General features: G+C 45.4%; 1 protein-coding gene across 1 annotated transcript; it reads left to right on the top strand.

Annotated features, from left to right (window-relative positions):
- Positions 1-2,344: 2,344 nt before the first annotated feature.
- Positions 2,345-19,251, top strand: LOC137096297 (zinc finger protein RFP-like). Its single transcript, XM_067465405.1, has 7 exons — positions 2,345-2,774; positions 4,320-4,415; positions 5,976-6,206; positions 8,973-8,995; positions 9,526-9,644; positions 12,324-12,356; positions 18,115-19,251. Exons 1-7 carry the CDS (start codon positions 2,379-2,381, stop codon positions 18,630-18,632), a joined length of 1,416 nt encoding a protein of 471 aa, XP_067321506.1. The 5' UTR covers positions 2,345-2,378; the 3' UTR covers positions 18,633-19,251.
- Positions 19,252-21,012: the final 1,761 nt, after the last annotated feature.

Below are 21,012 nucleotides of genomic sequence, written 5' to 3' on the forward strand. Positions count from 1 at the left end.
TCTCACTTGGTATCAGCTATGGAGTGAGGTTCTGGGTTTTAGCCTGCCACTTTTGAACTCTCACTTGCTGAAGTGTTCCTGCGAGTATCTCTGTAGATCTTTAAAAAAAACTGTCTCTTGATTTAAGGCATTGGCATGCTGGCTGATATCTGAACAGGGGATGGGCTGGAGATGTCATTGCCTTGGTGCTTTCATTATTGGCTGCTACTGCCCCGCAGATGTCAGGTGTGATACTGGCTAAACAGTGTAATTTCTCCAGTGGTGTAGGGTGCAGACATCCTGTGATAATATGGCATGTCTCATTAAGAGCCACATCCACTGTTTTAGCATGGTGAGATGTGCTCTATACTGGGCATGCATACTCAGCAGCAAAGTAGCAAAGTACAAGGGCGGATGCCTTCACTGTGTCTGGTTGTGATCCCTAATTGTGCCAGTCAGTTTTCATATGGTATTGTTTCTAGTGCCCACTTTTTGCTTGATATTCAGGCAGTGCTTCTTGTAGGTCAGGGCACGGTCCGGAGTGACTCCCAGGTATTTGGGTGTGCTGCAATGCTCCAGTGGGATTCCTTCCCAGGTAATCCTCAGAGCTCGAGATGCTTGTCTGTTCTTAAGGTGAAAAGCACATGTCTGTGTTTTAGATGGATTAGGAATCAGCTGGTTTTCTCTGTAATAAGCAGAAAGAACACCTAAAGCTTCAGAGAGCTTTTGTTCAACCATCTCAACCTCCCTGCTTGAGCAGTGATGGCACGCTGAAACTCTGTCCCTTCTGGCAGTGGCTGATCATTGGTGTAAGTGTTAAACATTGATGGAGCAAACATGCTCTCCTGCAGCAGGCCGTTCTTCTCCTTTTTCCACCTACTTCTCTGGCCCTGGAATTCAACAAAAAAGCTCCCGTTTTGTAGTAGATTTCCTACGAAGTGGGTGAGGTGACAGTCCTTTGTGATATTCTAAATTTTGTCAGGAGGCAATGATTTACAGTGTCATGAACTGCTGATAGATCTATTAGACAGCTCCTGTAATCTGCCTTTCCATGTTTTACATGCTGAGTCAGGTTCAACATTTGTGATGTGCAGCTTTTGCCTTTCCTGGAGCCAGCTTGCTGTTGAGTGGCTAGTTGGTGAACACTCAGATTGTATTGCTACCAGTTATAGAATTGGGAGTTTTGGCTGGAGCAAATGATCCTGGACATCCGATATTCCACAATGGATCAGAAAGGTAAGGGAACTAAGGCGGAGTTACTTACCTGTGCAAAGCCCAAAAAGATTTGATTTTATCAGGCAACCTCAGCCTGGAGTTCTGTTTCTCTGGTCTGCACCGTTGCCACAATTGCGGTGGCTAGGAGATTGAAATCCCAAGAACCTTGATGTGGCTGAAAGAGAGGTAAATGGAAATGAGAAATGCCATGGGGCAGAGTGGGGGCTGGACAGTCCCGCACAGAGAACTTGTGTTCAGATGATCATAGATGTACAAGGCGATGGAGTTCACCTCAGATGAGAGGTGTGACAGCGTGAGTGGCGCCACCTATGTATAGAACTGTTAGTTGCAAGATTTAAACTGTTGTATTATGCTTAATCCTGCCCCTTTTACCATGTTTATGTACAGTTGTATGGATTGGTTGCTTGTAGCTGTCAGTCAGTACTGTTTGGCTCCACCTCTTCCTGCAAGAGGGGAGAACTTCCTTTTTCTTTTCATTCTGCCATCAGAGGTCCTGCCATATGGACGTGAGTAAGAGACTTGTTTCTTAAAGACCCTGATTTAAGTTACCTCTTAGCATCAGACGGCACAAGAGGAATGTTTTGTTTGTGAACTAACTGGAAAAGAGAATGGAGAATATGTTGGCCAGCCTAGTGAGAAAGTGGCGGAAAGGGACTAGGCCGACGCCTGCCCCTTTTAGTGCCATGATGAAGGTTAAATAGTCATTGTAGGCACAGTGGTACCCCCGCCTTAGGGGGTGAAGGGGTGGACTCCCACAAAAGTCCCTATAAGTTTCATAAAATTGGAGCTACCCTTGGGGCTGGATTGGGGGTTCTCACTCTTAAAAAAAAACCTGCGGTTTGGGAGAGAGCACCCTCAGGATGGCCTTCCAATTATGATTGGCCGACAGATGCACCCAAAGAATTCAGGATCCTTGGTGCACTCATGTCCTTGGAAGTGGTCAGAGGGAGTGACACCTGGCCCAGGGATAAGGCTCACTAGGTGGCCATTAACCCATGAGTTACATTGAATGTGTCTATAGATTTTCCCTTTACAGGTTATTATGAGTTCTTTCAATAAATAGGTCAGGAAATGGCCCTTTAGATCCATTTCTTGTCTCTTTAGTTCATGGTGAGAGTTCAAAAGCTTTGTCTGGTCTCTGCAGTGGAGAAGCATTGGTAGCCATGGCCTCTGGAGACCTTGTGAAGAAGCTCTGTGAGGAACTGGCCTGTCCCATCTGCCTGGGGTATTTCAAGGAGCCTGTGAGCCTCTCCTGCGGGCACAATTTCTGCCAAGCCTGCCTGGATCAAGGCCGGGAGGAGGAAGAGGCCTCCTGCCCACAATGCAGGGAGAAAGTGCAGAAAAGGGGCATCAAGCGGAATTGGAAGCTGGCAAACTTGGTGGAGATCGCCATAGAAATGGAGAAAGAAAAGGGGAGACTCTGCCAAAGGCACCAGGAGCCCCTGAAGCTCTTCTGCAAGGACCATGACGCCCCCATCTGTGTGGTATGCGACAGGTCTTCGAAGGAGCACGAAAACCACAAAGTGATCCCTCTGGATGAAGCATCAAAGGAGTACAAGGTAGGGCGGGGGGTTAAATAGGTACCCCTAACAATTATTATTATTATTTTATTACACTTTATTTGTACCTCGCTAGTATCTCCCGAAGGACTCGATGCGGCTTACAAAGGCCAAGGCCTCAATACACAACATACAACACACTTAAAGCAAATTAAAAACCATTAAAGCAGTATTAAACAACAAGAACCACAAGCAATCAACAAGACATCAAACAAGATAAAACTGGGCCGGCCAGAGTAAAGGGTACAGGATTAAAAGTGCGGATGTGACAGGTGATATGTAAGGATGATAGGCAAGTGCAATGTGCAGTGTGTGGCAGTCTTAATTCGAATAAAGTGCGCCTGGGGCTTGGTATTGGAGATTTCCTAATCAGGAAAGGCACATCGGAACAGCCAGGTCTTCAAGTTCTTTCTGAAGACGGCCAATGTAGGGGCAAGGTGTTGTGGTACATCTCCACCCCATAATACAGGTCTGTGGCTGGAGTTCCATATTTCCCCAGGCTCGGATGTTTTCAGGGATCAAGGGTGCACCTTTTCATGAAAATGAACAAAATCTGGCTACCAGTATTAAACAACTCTAAAATTACAACAGCAAAACAACAGAGAGGAAACAACCAGGCACAGATTAACACCTCCCAGCAAGAGATTTTCCCAGGCTCAGACAGGCCTTCAAATGCTAATGAGGGTGATCAGCTGAAACATTCACACCTAACTGCAGCAGGGAAGAGCTCCTTGCCCCACCCCAGCCATTCCACAGATATATAAACCCTTTGTCCTGATTCCAACAGACCTCACTACCTCTGAGGATGCTTGCCATAGATGCAGGCGAAACGTCAGGAGAAATGCCTCTAGAACATGGCCCTATAGCCCGAAAAAACCCACAAGAACCTAGAGTGATACCAAATTGAGGAGTTTTATATCACACTTCTCTTCATTGGCTCAGTTCTGCCAATTCAGCCATTCAGAGTCCCATAAGCAATTTGAGCAATTTATGTGTGTGTGTGTCAGACAGTATTGGATTAGTGAGGAATAGTGGAAAGTGTGAAGAGGAAGAGAATCCCATCTTTTGATGTGATCTTGCTCCCATCATGCTGGCACAGAAGGGGATGGGACACATTGCATCAAAGTAAGAGACAGGAATGTTGCGGGATTGTGAGCTATAGGTGGATTTTCACGGACAATATCTAGGGAGGGAGGGGGCAAACCGGCACCAGGATGAACCTGGCATCATACAATAAGGATGCAATGTCACTTTGCCTGCCTCCTGCGATAGCATCCATCAAGTGCATCTTCAAAATAACATTGATTAGTACAGGAATAAAACCTGGGATTTTCAGATACCTTTTTTTCATTTGGAGGGACTTTTATGAGTAAAGATAATTGTGGAAGCAGTAGTAACAAAAGAAGAGTGTGCTTCCAATAGAGGCCAACATTGTCCAAAGCACCCATAAAATTCAATACATGCTGTATGGTTGACGGTATGATCTTTGAACCATTCTAAACCTTAAAGAAAAGCAGTGACCAAGAGCTTTCTTTTCCTCTTCAGGATCAGATTTGGAATTATCTGGAGACTCTGAAGAAGGAGAGAGAGAAAATTCTGGCCTACAAAGCAGACACAGCACGAGAAAGCAAATATTTGCTCGTAAGTGGCATTGCTGCTTGGTGAATGACCTCCGAAAAGAGATAGACGGGGGAGTGTGTCCTTGTTGGTTCTCTTGGATATCTCAGTGGCTTTTAATCCCATCAACCAGGGTATCCTTCTGGATTGGCTCTCTGGAATGGGTCTTGGGGGCATTGCTTTGCGGTGGCTCCGCTCCTTGGAGAATCACACCCAGTTATTGAAGATGGGGGACACCTGCTCGGACCCCTGGCCTTTGACCTGTGGGGGTCCTGCAAGGTTCCATTCTATCCCCCATGTCTGGATCTGTAGCTTTCTGGTGAAAGAATTGCCTCACAAACAAAGTTGGAAGGCTTTAATTCAAAAGCATGCAGTAGGGGATGCAACAAAATTCCAACTGCCAGTTTATTTCCCCCACGCCACCTATCCTTCATGTTGGCCCTTTCCCTTCATTGTCCCATTTCCATGGCAACCCTCTCCCTTGTTTCAAATATAGACAGGCCAGATGTAAGGCATGGCCTAATTTCCTGGCTTCACACGAAACCAGGAAATAAGGTCATGACACCCCATGCTTTTTAACATCTACATGAAACCACTGGGTGAAGTCATCCAGAGTTTTGGAGTTTCGTGCCATCTGGTCAGTCATGAGGCCAATCGGGGTATAGGGTGGCAACCTATGCTCAATGAGGTTACACTCCTCCCAAGGTCACAGGTCCACAGTCTGGTGGTCCTCCTGGATTCAGTGCTGTCACTTGATGCTATCAGCAGTGGCTGGGAGGGCCTTCGCACAATTAAAGCTCGTGTGCCAGCTGTGACCGTACCTCAAGATGGCCAAGGTGGTCCATGCCTTGGTTACAACTAGATTGGATTACTGCAATGCGCTCTACATGGAGCTGCCTTTGAAGATGGCCCGGGTGTTTCAGCCTGGGTGTTTCAGCTAGCATTTGAGAATGAGTAGTCCCTAGTGACATATGCCCAGTCCCTAGTTTGCCAGATAGTTCTCTGGTCTCTGCACTTCATCCAGTTTCCAGGCCCTGTGGTACGCCGCTTTGCACTATCCCATGTTCACACAGGCTAGAAAAAGGTATTTTTGGTTTTTGTCGAGCATTGTTTTGGTTCGCTTTATATTCTTTTTTATACTCTATTTAACTTTGTTCTTATCTGGATTGTTAGGGAGATGGTGGCAGGGTATAAGGGTATTCAAATATAGACAGGCCAGATGTAAGGCATGGCCTAATTTCCTGGCTTCACACGAAACCAGGAAATAAGGTCATGACACCCCATACAGTTGCTATTCTTGTTGTTGATGATGATGATGTTGACTTGAATGTGAGTCTGAATAAACTGAATTTCTTTTTTCAAAAATATCTCACATTGTAAGAGACATGGCAGCCTACAGAAAATACTGACCCAAACCCATTCCAGTGGCAGGCCCTTGCAGGCCTTCACAAACCGCTTTCACCACTGGATATTGACTTTTTCTTTGTGAAGAGATGTAAGCTCCACTTCAAAGGAATGTGGAGAATTCACTCCAAAGACCCCCTTTCTGCCTCTCACTCCTGTTTCTTCTTTTCTTTCTTCTAGGAGAAAACCCAGAGAGAGAAGGAGAAGACTATGGCTGCATTCAGGCTCATGCACCAGTTCCTTGAAGAACAAGAGATGAATCTGTTGGCAAAAATGGAAGAGCTGGAGGAAGAGATTTCAGCCAAAGAGGAGGAACATCTGACCAGACTCTCAGAGGAGCTCTCCTCTCTCTCGAAACTCATCCAAGAGATGGAGGAGAAGCATCAGCAGCCGGCAAGTGAACTCCTCCAGGTAAGTTCCATATTGTTCCCATGGATGGTTGAGACTGTAACACTTCAGTCCTTCATGGTTTTATGTACACAAACTGTTGTATGACATTACCTTTGTGCTGTGTTTATAAGGCAATTAAGAAAAATAAAATGAGTTTAAGACTTGGGCTAAGGAGCCCCCGGTGGCACAGTGGGTTAAACCCTTGTGCCAGCAGGACTGAAGACTAGCAGGTCACAGGTTCGAATCTAGGGAGAGCACAGATGAGCTCCCTCTGTCAGCTCCAGCTCCCCATGCAGGGACATGAGAGAAGCCTCCCACAAGGATGGTAAAACATCAAAACATCCAGGCATCCCCTGCGTAACATCCTTGCAGACGGCCAATTCTCTCACATCAGAAGCGACTTGCAGTGTCGCAAAAGTTTCGGGCTCCATCTCTAAGGCATCAGATTGATTCACCGATCGATAGATCACATAAATATGATTTCTCTATTTTTCAGTACACCAATCTTTCCCAACCTTTGTAACCCACGTGTGATGTAGATTATTGCATAGGCAGAGCCCTGGCTGATTTGCAAATGTTTGTCATATAGTCCATTGTCATAGAATAGAATAATAGAATCAAAGAGTTGGAAGAGACCTCATGGGCCATCCAGTCCAACCCCCTGCCAAGAAGCAGGAATATTGTATTCACATCACCCCTGACAGATGGCCATCCAGCCTCTGTTTAAAAGCTTCCAAAGAAGGAGCCTCCACCACACTCCGTGGCAGAGAGTTCCACTGCTGAACGGCTCTCACAGTCAGGAAGTTCTTCCTAATGTTCAGATGGAATCTCCTCTCTTGTAGTTTGAAGCCATTGTTCCGCGTCCTAGTCTCCAAGGAAGCAGAAAACAAGCTTGCTCCCTCCTCCTTGTGGCTTCCTCTCACATATTTATACATGGCTCTCATATTTATTTCCTCTCAGCCTTCTCTTCTTCAGGTTAAACATGCCCAGCTCCTTAAGCCGCTCCTCATAGGGCTTGTTCTCCAGACCCTTGATCATTTGAGTCGCCCTCCTCTGGACACATTCCAGCTTGTCAATATCTCTCTTGAATTGTGGTGCCCAGAATTGGACACAATATTCCAGATGTGGTCTAACCAAAGCAGAACAGAGGGGTAGCATTACTTCCCTAGATCTAGACACTATGCTCCTATTGATGCAGGCCAAAATCCCATTGGCTTTTTTTGCCGCCACATCACATTGTTGGCTCATGTTTAACTTGTTGTCCACGAGGACTCCAAGATCTTTTTCACACGTACTGCTCTCGAGCCAGGCATTGTCCCCCATTCTGTATCTTTGTATTTCGTTTCACCTGCCAAAGTGGAGTATCTTGCATTTGTCCCTGTTGAACTTCATTTTGTTAGTTTTGGCCCATCTCTCTAATCTGTCAAGATCGTTTTGAATCCTGCTCCTGTCCTCTGGAGTATTGGCTATCCCTCCCAATTTGGTGTCGTCTGCAAACTTGATGATCATGCCTTCTAACCCTTCATCCAAGTCATTAACAAAGATGTTGAACAGGACCGGGCCCAGGACAGAACCCTGCTTGTGGCACTCTGCTCGTCACTTCTTTCCAGGATGAAGAGGAAGCATTGGTGAGCACCCTCTGGGTTCGTCCATTTAACCAATTCCAGATCCACCTCACCGTAGTTTTGCCTAGCCCACATTGGACTAGTTTCCTTGCCAGAAGGTCATGGGGGACCTTGTCGAAGGCCTTACTGAAGTCCAGATATGCTTCATCCATGGCATTCCCCACATCTACCCAGCTTGTAATTCTATCGAAAAAAGAGATCAGATTAGTCTGGCATGACTTGTTTTTGATAAATCCATGTTGACTATTAGCGATGACTGCATTTGTTTCTAAGTGTTTGCAGACCACTTCCTTAACAATCTTTTCCAGAATCTTGCCTGGTTTCGATGTGAGGCTGACCGGACGGTAGTTGTTTGGGTCATCCTTTTTTCCCTTCTTGAAGATTGGGACCACATTGGCCCTCCTCCAATCTGCTGGAACTTCTCCCGTTCTCCAAGAACTCTCAAAGATGGTTGCCAGTGGTTCCGAAATGACTTCCGCTAGTTCCTTCAATACTCTTGGGTGTAGTTGATCTGGCCCTGGGGACTTGAACTCATTCATCTATCCAACAAAATCGGGTCACGTACGCACTCTATGACATGTGTTCTTAAAAGTGACCCCCTCCTCTAATAATGATAATAACTATACATTTATGACATATGTTTATAGATCTTGGCTGGGTCTCAGCCCAAGCCCAGCCCCAAACATTCCTGGGAGGATTAAACCCCCAGGCCATAGGCAGTGCCCATCCAAAGAAAACAGTGGCCCTGTCTCCCTTATAGGCTTCTCCTGTGTCTTGAATCGGATTTATGCTGTATTAATAAACAGAGAGGAGGAGAATATCCTTCTTTGGAGATTTTGAAATAGAAGCTGGATGGCTATCCAGCTTTGATTGTGAATTCTTGCATTGCATCTGGTTGGACTAAAGAGATCCAGATTCCTAATATACTGGGCCTTGCATTTGATCAGTGTTTTGGTGGCTCGGCAAAAAACTGCTTGCAAAATAGTGCCAGTGGTTCCATAAATCTACCCATCTCCTCCTTAGTTTGTGGAGGGAGTTCTGCTTCACCCTCCTGGGTTTGCTTCAACAATTTCTATTAGTTGGATATCGTGATTTTTCAGCAATATGAGAGTAGTCTCCATTCAAATGCTTCTGCTGAGTTCTTTCTTTCCTTCATTTACAGGATATCAGCAGTGCCTTACATGGGTAAGTTAATCTTCTCTCCTCTCCCACAAAAGCTTAGATTTCTACATGAAATACATGACTCTCAAAAGCAGCAGCTCATTGTAGGAGTCGGTGTTTGCTTGATTTTCACAGAAAGAATTGGACTTGATGGCCAATGAGACAACTTTCAACTCTATGATTCTGTGTAGTATCTACACTCTTAGTGCGATTTGTTAACAACTTTAATTTGTTATTCACTTCTCCTCATGACTTGAGGAAGGACACAACCCAGCCGAAGCACATCACCGTGAATACATACCATAAAATAGTACATGACAACACACCATCACAAAACACATATCTTAAAATACACAATGCAAGGATTCAAATGCAGAGCCAAGAGAAGGTAAATTTAAAGTTCACAGTTTGAAACTTACTTGAACTGCTATGGCTCTTTGACAGAGAAGGCCCCGTAAATGATTCCATAGCACCGAGCCATGGGAGAGTTGAAGTGGCGTCAAACTGCATTCGTTCTGTTTGTGCATCCTCTGAAATTGTTCTTTCTCCTCCAGGTATAAGAATAAGGAGACATTCGAGACTTCCGCAGCCTTTCCTCCTGCCCTGAAGTGGAAGATCTGGGACTTCTGTGATATCACTCCCTTTCTGGAGGGTCTCATGAAGCAATTCAGAGGTAAGGGAGAATGTCTTTCCAAAAGCATTTGGAAAGTTAGTGCCACAAAACAGCAGATTGGAATGCCAATCAAAACGAAATGGTATTATTTACTTTATTAATTTTTTTGGTACTGTTCTATTATCCAGGCAGAGGCCACAAGGGGGTGCTAGACAGAGAAGAATACGCCATTTTACAGGAAAAGATGATGACGATGATGACTATTATTATTATTATTATTATTATTATTATTATTATATTTATTTATATCCTGCTTTATCTCCCCCAAAGAGGACTCAAAAGGACTTGAGGCCTGGAGGAGAGAGACCACTTTCCCCTGTTTACCTGTTATTCCCCCCACCCGTGTCGCTGTTGTCAAAACAACCATCACTTGTGATGTGGCAAAAGGGGGTGGGAATAATGAATCATAGAATCATAAAATCAAAGAGTTGGAAGAGGCCTCATGGGCCATCCAGTCCAACCCCCTGCCAAGAAGCAGGAATATTGCATTCAAATCACCCCTGACAGATGGCCATCCAGCTTCTGTTTAAAAGCTTCCAAAGGAGGAGCCTCCACCACACTCCGGGGCAGAGAGTTCCACTGCTGAACGGCTCTCACAGTCAGGAAGTTCTTCCTCATGTTCAGGTGGAATCTCCTCTCTTGTAGTTTGAAGCCATTGCTCCGCGTCCTAGTCTCCAGGGAAGCAGAAAACAAGCTTGCTCCCTCCTCCCTGTGGCTTCCTCTCACATATTTATACATGGCTATCATATCTCCTCTCAGCCTTCTCTTTTTCGGGCTAAACATGCCCATCCTTAAGCCGCTCCTCATAGGGCTTGTTCTCCAGACCCTTGATCATTTTAGTCGCCCACCTCTGGACACTTTCCAGCTTGTCAATATCTCTCTTGAATTGTGGTGCCCAGAATTGGACACAATATTCCAGGTGTGGTCTGAGCGAAAGTGGGGAAAACGGGTTTTCCTCCTTCAACTTCCCCAACTTCCCCCTGCCCATCAAATGGACTATCCTTCTCTGATAAGGCCCCATCTTTGTGTCCGCCCGGATCATGAAATAGTGCTATTTTTTTTCTTTTCCATTTTATTTCAAGTATGGAATCACATTTTAGTTGTGAAGTGAATCAAAACGAAATGAAAATGGAGAGGGCCATGATCGGCCTTACTCTGGTCCATGCAACCTGCAAATGTGAAAACTGGTTGAGTACAAATTACACATTAGGAAAATCAAATGTTGTGGGGGGCCCATTTCTTTATCAGCAATCTATAGTATTTCGTGATCTGGATTCAAAGGGGAATATGAACATTGAACAACCAGCCTGCCACATTCATAGGGTTTAATCATGTGGCATATCCAGGAAAACGGGGGGAAAGTGGTTTTTAAAAATCTGAGAGAATACTGAGAAATGTCTAGAGCTCCTTCTACACTGCCATATAATCCATATTATCAAAGCAGATAATAACAGCAGGATTGAAAAGAAACAACTGGAAAAGCTCACACGATAGAAGGATTTAAAGATCGCACAAGCCAGTCAAGGTGGTCCCAGTGATGATCAGCACACTGGGTGCCATGCCTAAAGACCTTGGCCTGCACTTAAACACAATCGGCGCCAACAAAATTAACATCTGTCAGCTGCTTTACTTGGATCTGCACGAATTATTCGCTGATACATCACACAGTCCTAGACACTTGGAAGTATCTGATGTGTGATCCAATACAACAGCCAGCAGAATGATCTTGTTTGCTGTGTACTAATCTTGTTGTGTTTCTAATCATCATCATCATCATCATCATCATCATCATCATCATTGTTTGTATCCTGCCCTCCCTGAAAGGACTCAGGACTTTCAACAATAAACAAAATCAATAAACAAAATCAATAAATAATATAGCACTGACAATCATCACATATCACTTAATACAATAAAAACACAATAGCATAAACATTAGTAAAATAAAATTTAAAACTCTTTTGCCCTCTAAAACCAATAGAAATATATGTGTCGTTGAAAACCAGCCAATTCCTAAGATCAGGATATCCAAAATTGTGCGTTATAATTCTAATAGACATTCAAGTCCTGTCCACTAAGGTGGTTAATCTCTTAGCCATTATCAAGCCTCTGGAATAGCCAGGTTTTTAACTCATTCCTGAAAAGTAAAAGACTGGGAATTTGCCTCATTTCCTTGGGGAGGGCAATCCAGAGTCGGGGCCACTACCAAGAAGGCCCTCTCCCTCGTCCCCACCAACCTCGCTTGTGATGAGATGGGATCGGTAGGATGGCCTCCCTGGCTGGTCTTAAGGCCCGAAATAATCCACACTATCTGCTCTGAGCTGGAATATATAAATCTACACTGCCATATAATCCTATTCAAAGCAGATAATCAGGATTTTATATGGCAGTGTCGAATGGGCCTAGATTGCTCAGTGAGAAGTTGACCATCTGAAAGAAGTTGCACTTGGGGAACCTAGAGATTCTTCGAGAATCTGCAGGGATCTCTAGTCCCCCAGCATGAGATTACAATTGAGTCACTCTGGAGGGAACTTGGAGACTCCCAGAGAGAACATTTTGATCAATGAGACGTAACTCTCTATGGATGAAGTCACATTATGTCTCTCCTATGTCGGTTCCTCCTGGGTTTAGAGAGTCACCATGTTGTGCGAAACCTCATTCTCTCCTTTCTCTCTCCAGCCTCTCTGGAATCTGGGCTTCAGCAGCAAAAAGGTAAACAAACAAACAGATTTTTTCACAGAGGGTTGCATTGAGGCCAAGAGAGTGGAGTGTGGTTCACCTGTCTGAGTAGATTTTCAAAGCTCTGAATAAATGGCATGTCCATGGATTCTGTATAGATTTCCCAAAAGAGTGTCAAAATAATCTGAATACTGACTTTTTATGGCTCTTTGCTTCAAGCTTATTTTAGTGGCACACATTATTTATTTATTCATTCATTTATTTATTTAAGACATTTATATAGAATCATAGAATCAAAGTGTCAAGACCCAGGCGGACCAGCAAGGCAAGACAGCAGTTAAGGAGTTAAACAAAGTCTTTAATGTCAATTAACATAAGAAAAAGGGCTCTTAAAAGGAGAGCAGCCAGCAAGAATGTAAACAAACCAAGTCCCAGTCAGTCCTCGCTGGGAAAAGGAAAGCAGCAATAACACAGGCAGTACGGCTTGAAGTCAGCGGCAGAAACTCAGTCCATTCCAAATCCAAACAAAACAGCAAACGGCAATCCGCATGAGGAGCGGTCCAACGAAGTCACCAAGGGATAAGCAGGAGCGTAGAGTGGTCAGGCAGTCCGAGGGTCAGGGCAGGAGATAACACTCACAAATCCAATTCCGGCAAGGTCGTCCACACAATCAGGAATCCACGAAGCTGTAAGGAGGAGCTCAGGGCAAGAGTTAAACACAAGGCACACGGTAACACGACACTTTGAACTCTGCAACTAGACTGCTCCCAAACTGCTCCTTAAATCTCATCCGAGTCGCTGGAGTCACTTCCAGGTGCATCCATTTCCACAGGTGAATCACGACTTCTCCATTGCTGCCATTCTGTACTTCGGACTGCATCCTGCAAAGTAGTATCTGAAACCCAAGTATCAGTAAAACCCTGGAACTCATCACTAGAAGTGGGAGCATTAACCACATTTAACACTTCCTGGACCTTGGTCCAATCCAGCTCTTCCTCTTCGCTGTCAAACTCCTCACAATCAGCTACATCTTTAAGGCATTTAGAAACAGATTCCACATCACTATCCGTGCTGCGTGCTACTCGCTTTACACCGTGGTAATCCTCCACCTCCATTTCCTCGCGAGTAAATCCCTCAAAATCCTCCTCATCCGTAGGCTCTAGGAACAAGTCTTTAATACGCTTCAGCTGTTGCTGAGCGTCTTCCTCTTCCAAACCTCGTTTCCTTCTACTACTACTAGTAGGTACATGAGACAGACGCTGAGTCACAACACAAAGAGTTGGAAGAGACCTCATGGGCCATCCAGTCCAACCCCCTGCCAAGAAGCAGGAATATTGCATTCAAATCACCCCTGACAGATGGCCATCCAGCCCCTGTTTAAAAGCTTCCAAAGAAGGAGCCTCCACCACGCTCCGGGGCAGAGTTCCTCTGCTGAACGGCTCTCACAGTCAGGAAGTTCTTCCTCATGTTCAGATGGAATCTCCTCTCTTGTAGTTTGAAGCCATTGTTCCACGTCCTAGTCTCCAAGGAAGCAGAAAACAAGCTTGCTCCCTCCTCCCTGTGGCTTCCTCTCACATATTTATACATGGCTATCATATCTCCTCTCAACCTTCTCTTCTGCAGGCTAAACATGCCCAGCTCCTTAAGCCGCTCCTCATAGGGCTTGTTCTCCAGACCCTTGATCATTTTAGTTGCCCTCCTCTGGACACATTCCAGCTTGTCAATATCTCTCTTGAATTGTGGTGCCCAGAATTGGACACAATATTCCAGGTGTGGTCTAACCAGAGCAGAATAGAGGGGTAGCATTACTTCCCTAGATCTAGACACTATGCTCCTATTAATGCAGGCCAAAATCCCATTGGCTTTTTTTGCCGCCACATCACATTCCTGGCTCATGTTTAACTTGTTGTCCACGAGGACTCCAAGATCTTTTTCACACGTACTGCTCTCAAGCCAGGCGTCCCCCATTCTGTATCTTTGCATTTCGTTTTTCCTGCCAAAGTGGAGTATCTTGCATTTGTCACTGTTAAACTTCATTTTGTTAGTTTTGGCCCATCTCTCTAATCCTTCATCTAAGTCATTAATAAAGATCCTGAACAGGACCGGGCCCAGGACGGAACCCTGCGGCACTCCACTCGTCACTTCTTTCCAGGATGAAGAGGAAGCATTAGTGAGCACCCTCTGGGTTCGTCCATTTAACCAATCACTGATCCACCTCACCGTAGTTTTGCCTAGCCCACATTGGACTAGTTTCCTTGCCAGAAGGTCATGGGGGACCTTGTCGAAGGCCTTACTGAAATCCAGGTACGCTACATCCACGGCATTCCCCGCATCTACCCAGCTTGTAACTCTATCGAAAAAAGAGATCAGATTAGTCTGGCATGACTTGTCTTCGATAAATCCATGTTGACTATTAGCGATGACCGCATTTGTTTCTAAGTTTTTGCAGACCACTTCCTTAACAATCTTTTCCAGAATCTTGCCTGGTATCGACGTGAGGCTGACCGGACGGTAGTTGTTTGGGTCATCCTTTTTTTCCTTCTTGAAGATTGGGACCACATTGGCCCTCCTCCAATCTGCTGGAACTTCTCCCATTCTCCAAGAACTCTCAAAGATAGTTTGCAATGGTTCCGAAATGACTTCCGCTAGTTCCTTCAATACTCTTGGGTGTAGCTGATCTGGCCCTGGGGACTTGAACTCATTTAGAGCAGCCAGGTATTCCTGGATGACTTGTTTCCCAATTTGGGGTTGGATGTCCTCTAATCCCTCACCTACTCCATCTTGCTGAGGTTGAAGATGACTTTCTTTTTGTGAGAAGACCGAGGCAAAGAAGGTATTAAGTAGTTCTGCCTTTTCCCTATCCCCTGTCAACATTGCCCCATCTTCTCCTCGAAAAGGCCCTATCGCCTCCTTGTTTTTTCTTTTTCTACTGACATAAGAAAAGAATCCCTTTTTATTGTTTTTAATGTCCCTGGCAAGCCTGAGCTCGTTTTGTGCTTTAGCCTTGCGGACCTTTTCCCTGCAGGTGTTGGCTATTTGTTTGAATTCTTCTTTGGTGATTTCTCCCTTTTTCCACTTCTTGTGCATGTCTCTTTTGTGTCTTAGCACAGTTAGAAGTTCTTTGGACATCCATTCTGGCTTCTTTGCACTTGTCCTATTTTTTCTCTTTGTTGCCACGGTTTGCAATTGCGCCTTGAGTATTTCACTCTTGAGAAACTCCCATCCATCCGTAACTCCCTTGTCTTTTAGTATCTGTGTCCACGGAATGCTGCTCAGTGTTTCCTTCATTTTTTGGAAATCAGCTCTCCTAAAGTCCAAAATGCGGGTTTGACTTGTCTTAGTTTCGACCTTCCTTTGTACCTCAAATTGCAGGAGCACATGGTCACTTGCCCCTAAGGATCCTACCACTTCAACCGCATTGATCAGGTCCTCCGCATTTATTGATGAGATCAAGAGTAGCCAATCCCCTTGTTGCCTCTTCTACCTTCTGGACCATGAAATTGTCTGCAAGGCAAGCGAGGAATTTGTTGGACTTTGTACTCTTGGCTGAGTTTGTTTTTCCAGCAAATATCGGGATAGTTGAAATCGCCCATGACTACTACATCTCTTCTCTGTGCCTGTTTGGTCAACTGTTGGCAGAAGACTTCATCAAGTTCTTCCTCCTGGCTTGGAGGTCTGTAGTAGATGCCTACAACAAGATCTTTTTGAGTCCCAGTTCCCTTAATTCTTATCCAGATGCTTTCAAGCTGGTTTCCCGGATTGCTGTCTTGAATCTCTTCTGCAGCATAAGAGTTTTTGACATATAAGGCTACTCCGCCTCCTCTCCCCTTTGTTCGGTTTCTGTGAAAGAGGTTATAGCCCTCGATGTCTACATTCCAGCGATAGGAGTCATCCCACCAGGTTTCAGTGATACCTATGATATCATATTTGTGGTGTTGTGCTAAAAGTTGGAGTTCGTCATGTTTATTTCCCATGCTCTGTGCATTAGTGTAAAGACATGTGAGCCCCTGAGATCTTCCCCTGAGCTGTTTAATTGGGATTATTGTGCTTTCGGTACTTGGTCCTCATTGTGTTTGTGCAGCCCTCCGTTTAGCCTTCTGGTGGTTCCCTGACATTGTGGGTAAAGTAGTGTTCGCAAGGCTTTTGTCCCCCTCCCCAGGTGGGCCTAGTTTAAAGTGCGCCTAATGAGGTTTGTGAGCAAAAAGGTGTTTTCCTACTTGTGTGAGATGCACCCCAACTTCTCAACCCAAAGCGGACTCTGGGCAGAGCACAGCATATATACGGCAAACATTCAATGCCTGGACATGAATTCATTATATGCATACATAAACATTAAAAACATTTGTCTTAATATTAAAATACACTGTTTAAAACCATCTTGATCATAAGCGTCAAATCTAATTGCCCTGGTAAGGGTTCTTATCACTGCTTTATTGCCCTGTCCTGAAAGCTTGGTCCCACAGCCAAGTTTTTTCCATCCTTCTGAAGGACCGGAGGGAGGGGGCCAATCTCATCTCACCAGGAAGGGAGGTCCATAGCCGGGGGGGGGGGATCACCGAGAAGGCCCTCCTTCTCGTCCCCACCAATCGCGATGCTGTCAATGGCAGGACAGAGAGCAGGGCCTCCTCAGAGGATCTTAATCTCCACAATGGTCCATAGGAGGAGATGCATTCGGACACGTAAATTGGTCCGGGGCCGTTTAGGGCTTTATAGGCCAAAGCCAGCATTTTGAATTACGCCCCATAGCAAACTGGCAGCCAGTGGAGCTGGCGGGAGTTGTATGCTCCCTGTATGCCGCCCCAGTTATTAACCTGGCTGCCTCTCTTTGGACTATCTGAATCCATTAAAACCGGACGAGCAGGTGCTCTCATTACATCTTCAGAGACTGCAGTAATTGTGGCATCCAGGTCGGAGCAAATCAGAGCGACTTTATCCACGAAGAACCGGGCAAATGCCTGACAGAGAGCTGTCGAAGGGACAGAGACCCCGTCACAGTGACGCCTCTCGAGTAGCAGGGCTAAACCAACACCTGGGTTCAAGGAGGAGCTGGCAGCGATGAAGCCAATGAAGAGGAGTCTAGAAGCCATGTGGCGGACAAACCTCTGACCGTTTGAAACAGCTCAGCTGGACAATTCCTCGTGGATGCAATGTTGGCTGCAATGAGATTTACTTGCAGCTTTCATTGCGTGTTCAGTCTGACTCACTGCGAGATGTCCGCCACATGGCCTCTAGACTCCTCTTTGTTGGCTTCAACGCTGCCAGCTCCTCCTTGAACCCAGGGGCTGGTTTAGCTCTGCTACTCGAGAGGCGTCATTCCGGAGCAATTGTATCTATTGCAATTATGCATCACTAGATAAAGCATAAACCTCCTTCCCCAATGTGAAAGATGTGGGAATTTAATATTGGCTTAAAACCGGATTATTAGTCTGCCTCCAAATTCTTTCTGACTTCTAGCAAACTAAGACTATCCCATCAGAGGGTTTTCTGGGGCCGAGAGTGTGTGATTGGCACAAGTTTGCTCAGTGGGTTTCCATGACGGAGGAGTTATCGAATCCTGGTCTCCAGAGTCATAGTCCGAGCACCCCATGCTCTAGTGTTTCTCGTAAGAAGAGGAGGAGCATAATCTAGAATCAATCAAGATTGGAGAGGGTGAGGAAAAATTTCCATGTCATGTTTTTAGAATCAGAGATAGAGGCTTGCCTCCCATCAGTTTACCCTTTCCTTCTTTTCTTTTCTTTTCTTTCTCTCTCTCTCTCTCTCTCCACCCCTGATCTGTTTCCACCACCTACAGCACACGTGACTCTGGATCCAGACACAGCCCATCCTCATCTCATCCTCTCTGAAGATCACAGATGTGTGACATGTGGAGAGAAAAAGCAAAATCTTCCTGACAATCCTGAGAGATTCAAGTGTTATGCTTTAGTGCTGGGCCAGGAGGGATTCACGGAAGGCAGGCATTTTTGGGAAGTCCTTGTGGGGAGTGAGGAAGGATGGTCTGTAGGAATTGCCAGAAAGTCTGTGCAGAGAAAGGACACACAGTTTGGCCCTGAGGCTGGGACTTGGGAAGTGGGGAAGTGGGCGAGTGAATACAGATTCTACTCTGACGATGATGTGAACCCGTGTCTGAATCTGAGCGAGGAGCCCAAGAGGGTCCGAGTGAGTCTGAACTATGAAGGGGGTCGGGTGGCCTTTTATGATGCAGACTCAGCAGCGCTGATCTTGGAATACCCTCCAGCCTCTTTCTCAGGAGAGACCCTCCTCCCCTTCTTTTATGTGGATGGAAAAGCACAACTGGAGCTGTGTCCCTAAGGTTGGAGAGCAACGTCCAAAGACTCACACCAGCTACAACAAGAACAATGAAGAAGGAATAAAAGGCCCAAATCATTTTTAGTTAAGAACTCCATTTTTTGGAATTCAGTAGTAAATCTATTTGCCCCTCCCTTTCCTGGCATTTCCCAGGGATGTAAGTATGTTTCAATATGATCCCTTGTGCCGCTTGGCTTTCTGAACGCAGCTTGGACAGCTGCCATTTTTCACTCTGTATATAGTAAAATACTTGTTTGGTAACGTTTGAATATCACTTGTTTCATGTGTTGAAGATCAATGCAATGGTCCCACTTATCCGAAATCTCGGGTCTCCCGCCGTACCTGAGCTCTGATTGTTCCACAGATGAAGGCAAGATCAGAAATAGTTTTATTTAGCAATGGCCAAAGTGGATGCTGGGGGACACAGCGTAATCCCACATCTGATGTGCCTCCCAGTCACAAGGGTGGGTATTTTATAGACATTTGCAGTCATTACGAAGAGTGGACATGTGCTGTGATTGGTGCAAATGACAATCCTCAATCTATTGGTTCAAAGGTACACTCATTTATGGTTTGTAATTGGTGCACAGTGCAGAATAAACTGGCATTGGTTAACCTTGAAGCTGCCTGCTGTCTGGTGTGTTCTCTCCACTCTGAAAACGGGAGCGTTTGAGAATGGAGTGCTGTTTGGGACTTGGGATGATGGGTGCTGGTGGGTTTATTCCTGGGCATATAGGTCCCACGGTATTCCCAGATTTGAGACAATGTGTGGCCAGGTATCCTAATGAGTTCAGAGATTAAGGGACCTACATGAATCTTCATGATACAGGGAAACCAGCTGATGGCTTCTCCCTGTTTGTTGTGAAGGACCAAGTCAGAGGGAGTGCAGTATGGTCTTTGGGACAATGGATGTTGGTGAGTTTATTCTTTGAGATATAGGTCCCACTGTGTTCCCAGATCTGGGTCAATGGGTGGCCAGGTGTCCTAATTGGTTCAGAGATTAGGACAAAAGGGTAGGTTGATGGGCTTAAGGTGTCTGCCAAGACAGAGAAACCAGTTGATGGTTGCTCCCTGTTTGTTGTGAAGGTCCAAGTCAGGGGGGAGTGTAGTGCTTATGCATTGAAGAATGAGGGACAACCTGGAGAAATGGCCCTGCTTGATTTTCAGGGAATTTTGGACTGGCAGCCAGGGTGCCTCCTTAGATCATCCATATGAGCCCTGGTTGGGGTTCTGCTTTGGGGGAGGAGGGAGTTGACAACAAGCTTTTTCAGTCCAGAGAACATATTGCATGTTTTTGGGGAGAAACTTGCACAACTGCTCATGTGAGACAACAGTCAAAATACAGATTGAGCATCCCAGATCTGAAATTCCACAATCTGGAAAACTAGGAAGCTTTCCATATGGGCAGCTGAGACAGTGACACTATCGCTTTCTAATGGAACAGGTGGCCTTCCAAATGCTTTTAAATCACACACACCATGCTAGGAATCATGGGCATGGGGAAGCATGCATTGAGCACCTATTATCAGGAAAATGGAGCCTCTGGTGACGCAGAGGGTTAAACCCCTGTGCCTGCAGGACTGAAGACCCACAGGTCGCAGGTTCAAATCTGAGGAGAGTGCGGATGAGCTCCCTCTGTCAGCTCCAGCTCCTCATGCAGGGACATGAGAGAAGCCTCCCACAAGGATGGTAAAAGATCAAAACATCCTGGTGTCCCCTGGGCAACGTCCTTGCAGATGGCCAATTCTCTCACACCAGAAACGACTTGCAGTTTCTCAAGTCGCTCCTGACATGACAAATTTTTTTAATTTTTTTTAAAAAAATCAGGAAAATACGAAATACTCTAAAATTCAAACTTGTCCACAAGGGTGAGTGGGACAGTGAGGTCTTTGCTTTCAGAGGATTCAGTGTTCACCTTCCAGTATTTTCTGTTGGCCATGGGAGTTCTGTGTGCCAAGTTTGGTTCAATTCCATCATTGGTGGAGTTCAGAATGCTCTTTGATTGTAGGTGAACTATAAATCCCAGCAACTACAACTACCAAACGACAAAATCAAAGACCCCCACCACCACCACCACCACCACCAATCCCGCCAGTATTCAAATTTGGGTGTATTGGGTATTGGTGCCAGATTTGGTCCAGTGAATGAAACACATCCTGCATATGAGAGATTTACATGATGATCCATAATAGTAGCAAAATTACAGTTATGAAGTAGAAACGAAAATAATGTTATGGTTGAGGGTCACCATAACATGAGGAACTGGATTAAGGGGTCGCAGCATTAGGAAGGTTGAGAAACACCAGTCTAGACCCTATCTAGAAATGTATTTCCTTGTGGTTTAATAAACCTTTTGAAACTTTTGAGGTCAACTCTGCATCTC

The sequence above is a fragment of the Anolis sagrei genome, chromosome 2 (genome assembly GCF_037176765.1).
Source record: "Anolis sagrei isolate rAnoSag1 chromosome 2, rAnoSag1.mat, whole genome shotgun sequence".
In the NCBI taxonomy this organism is placed as follows: domain Eukaryota; kingdom Metazoa; phylum Chordata; class Lepidosauria; order Squamata; family Dactyloidae; genus Anolis; species Anolis sagrei.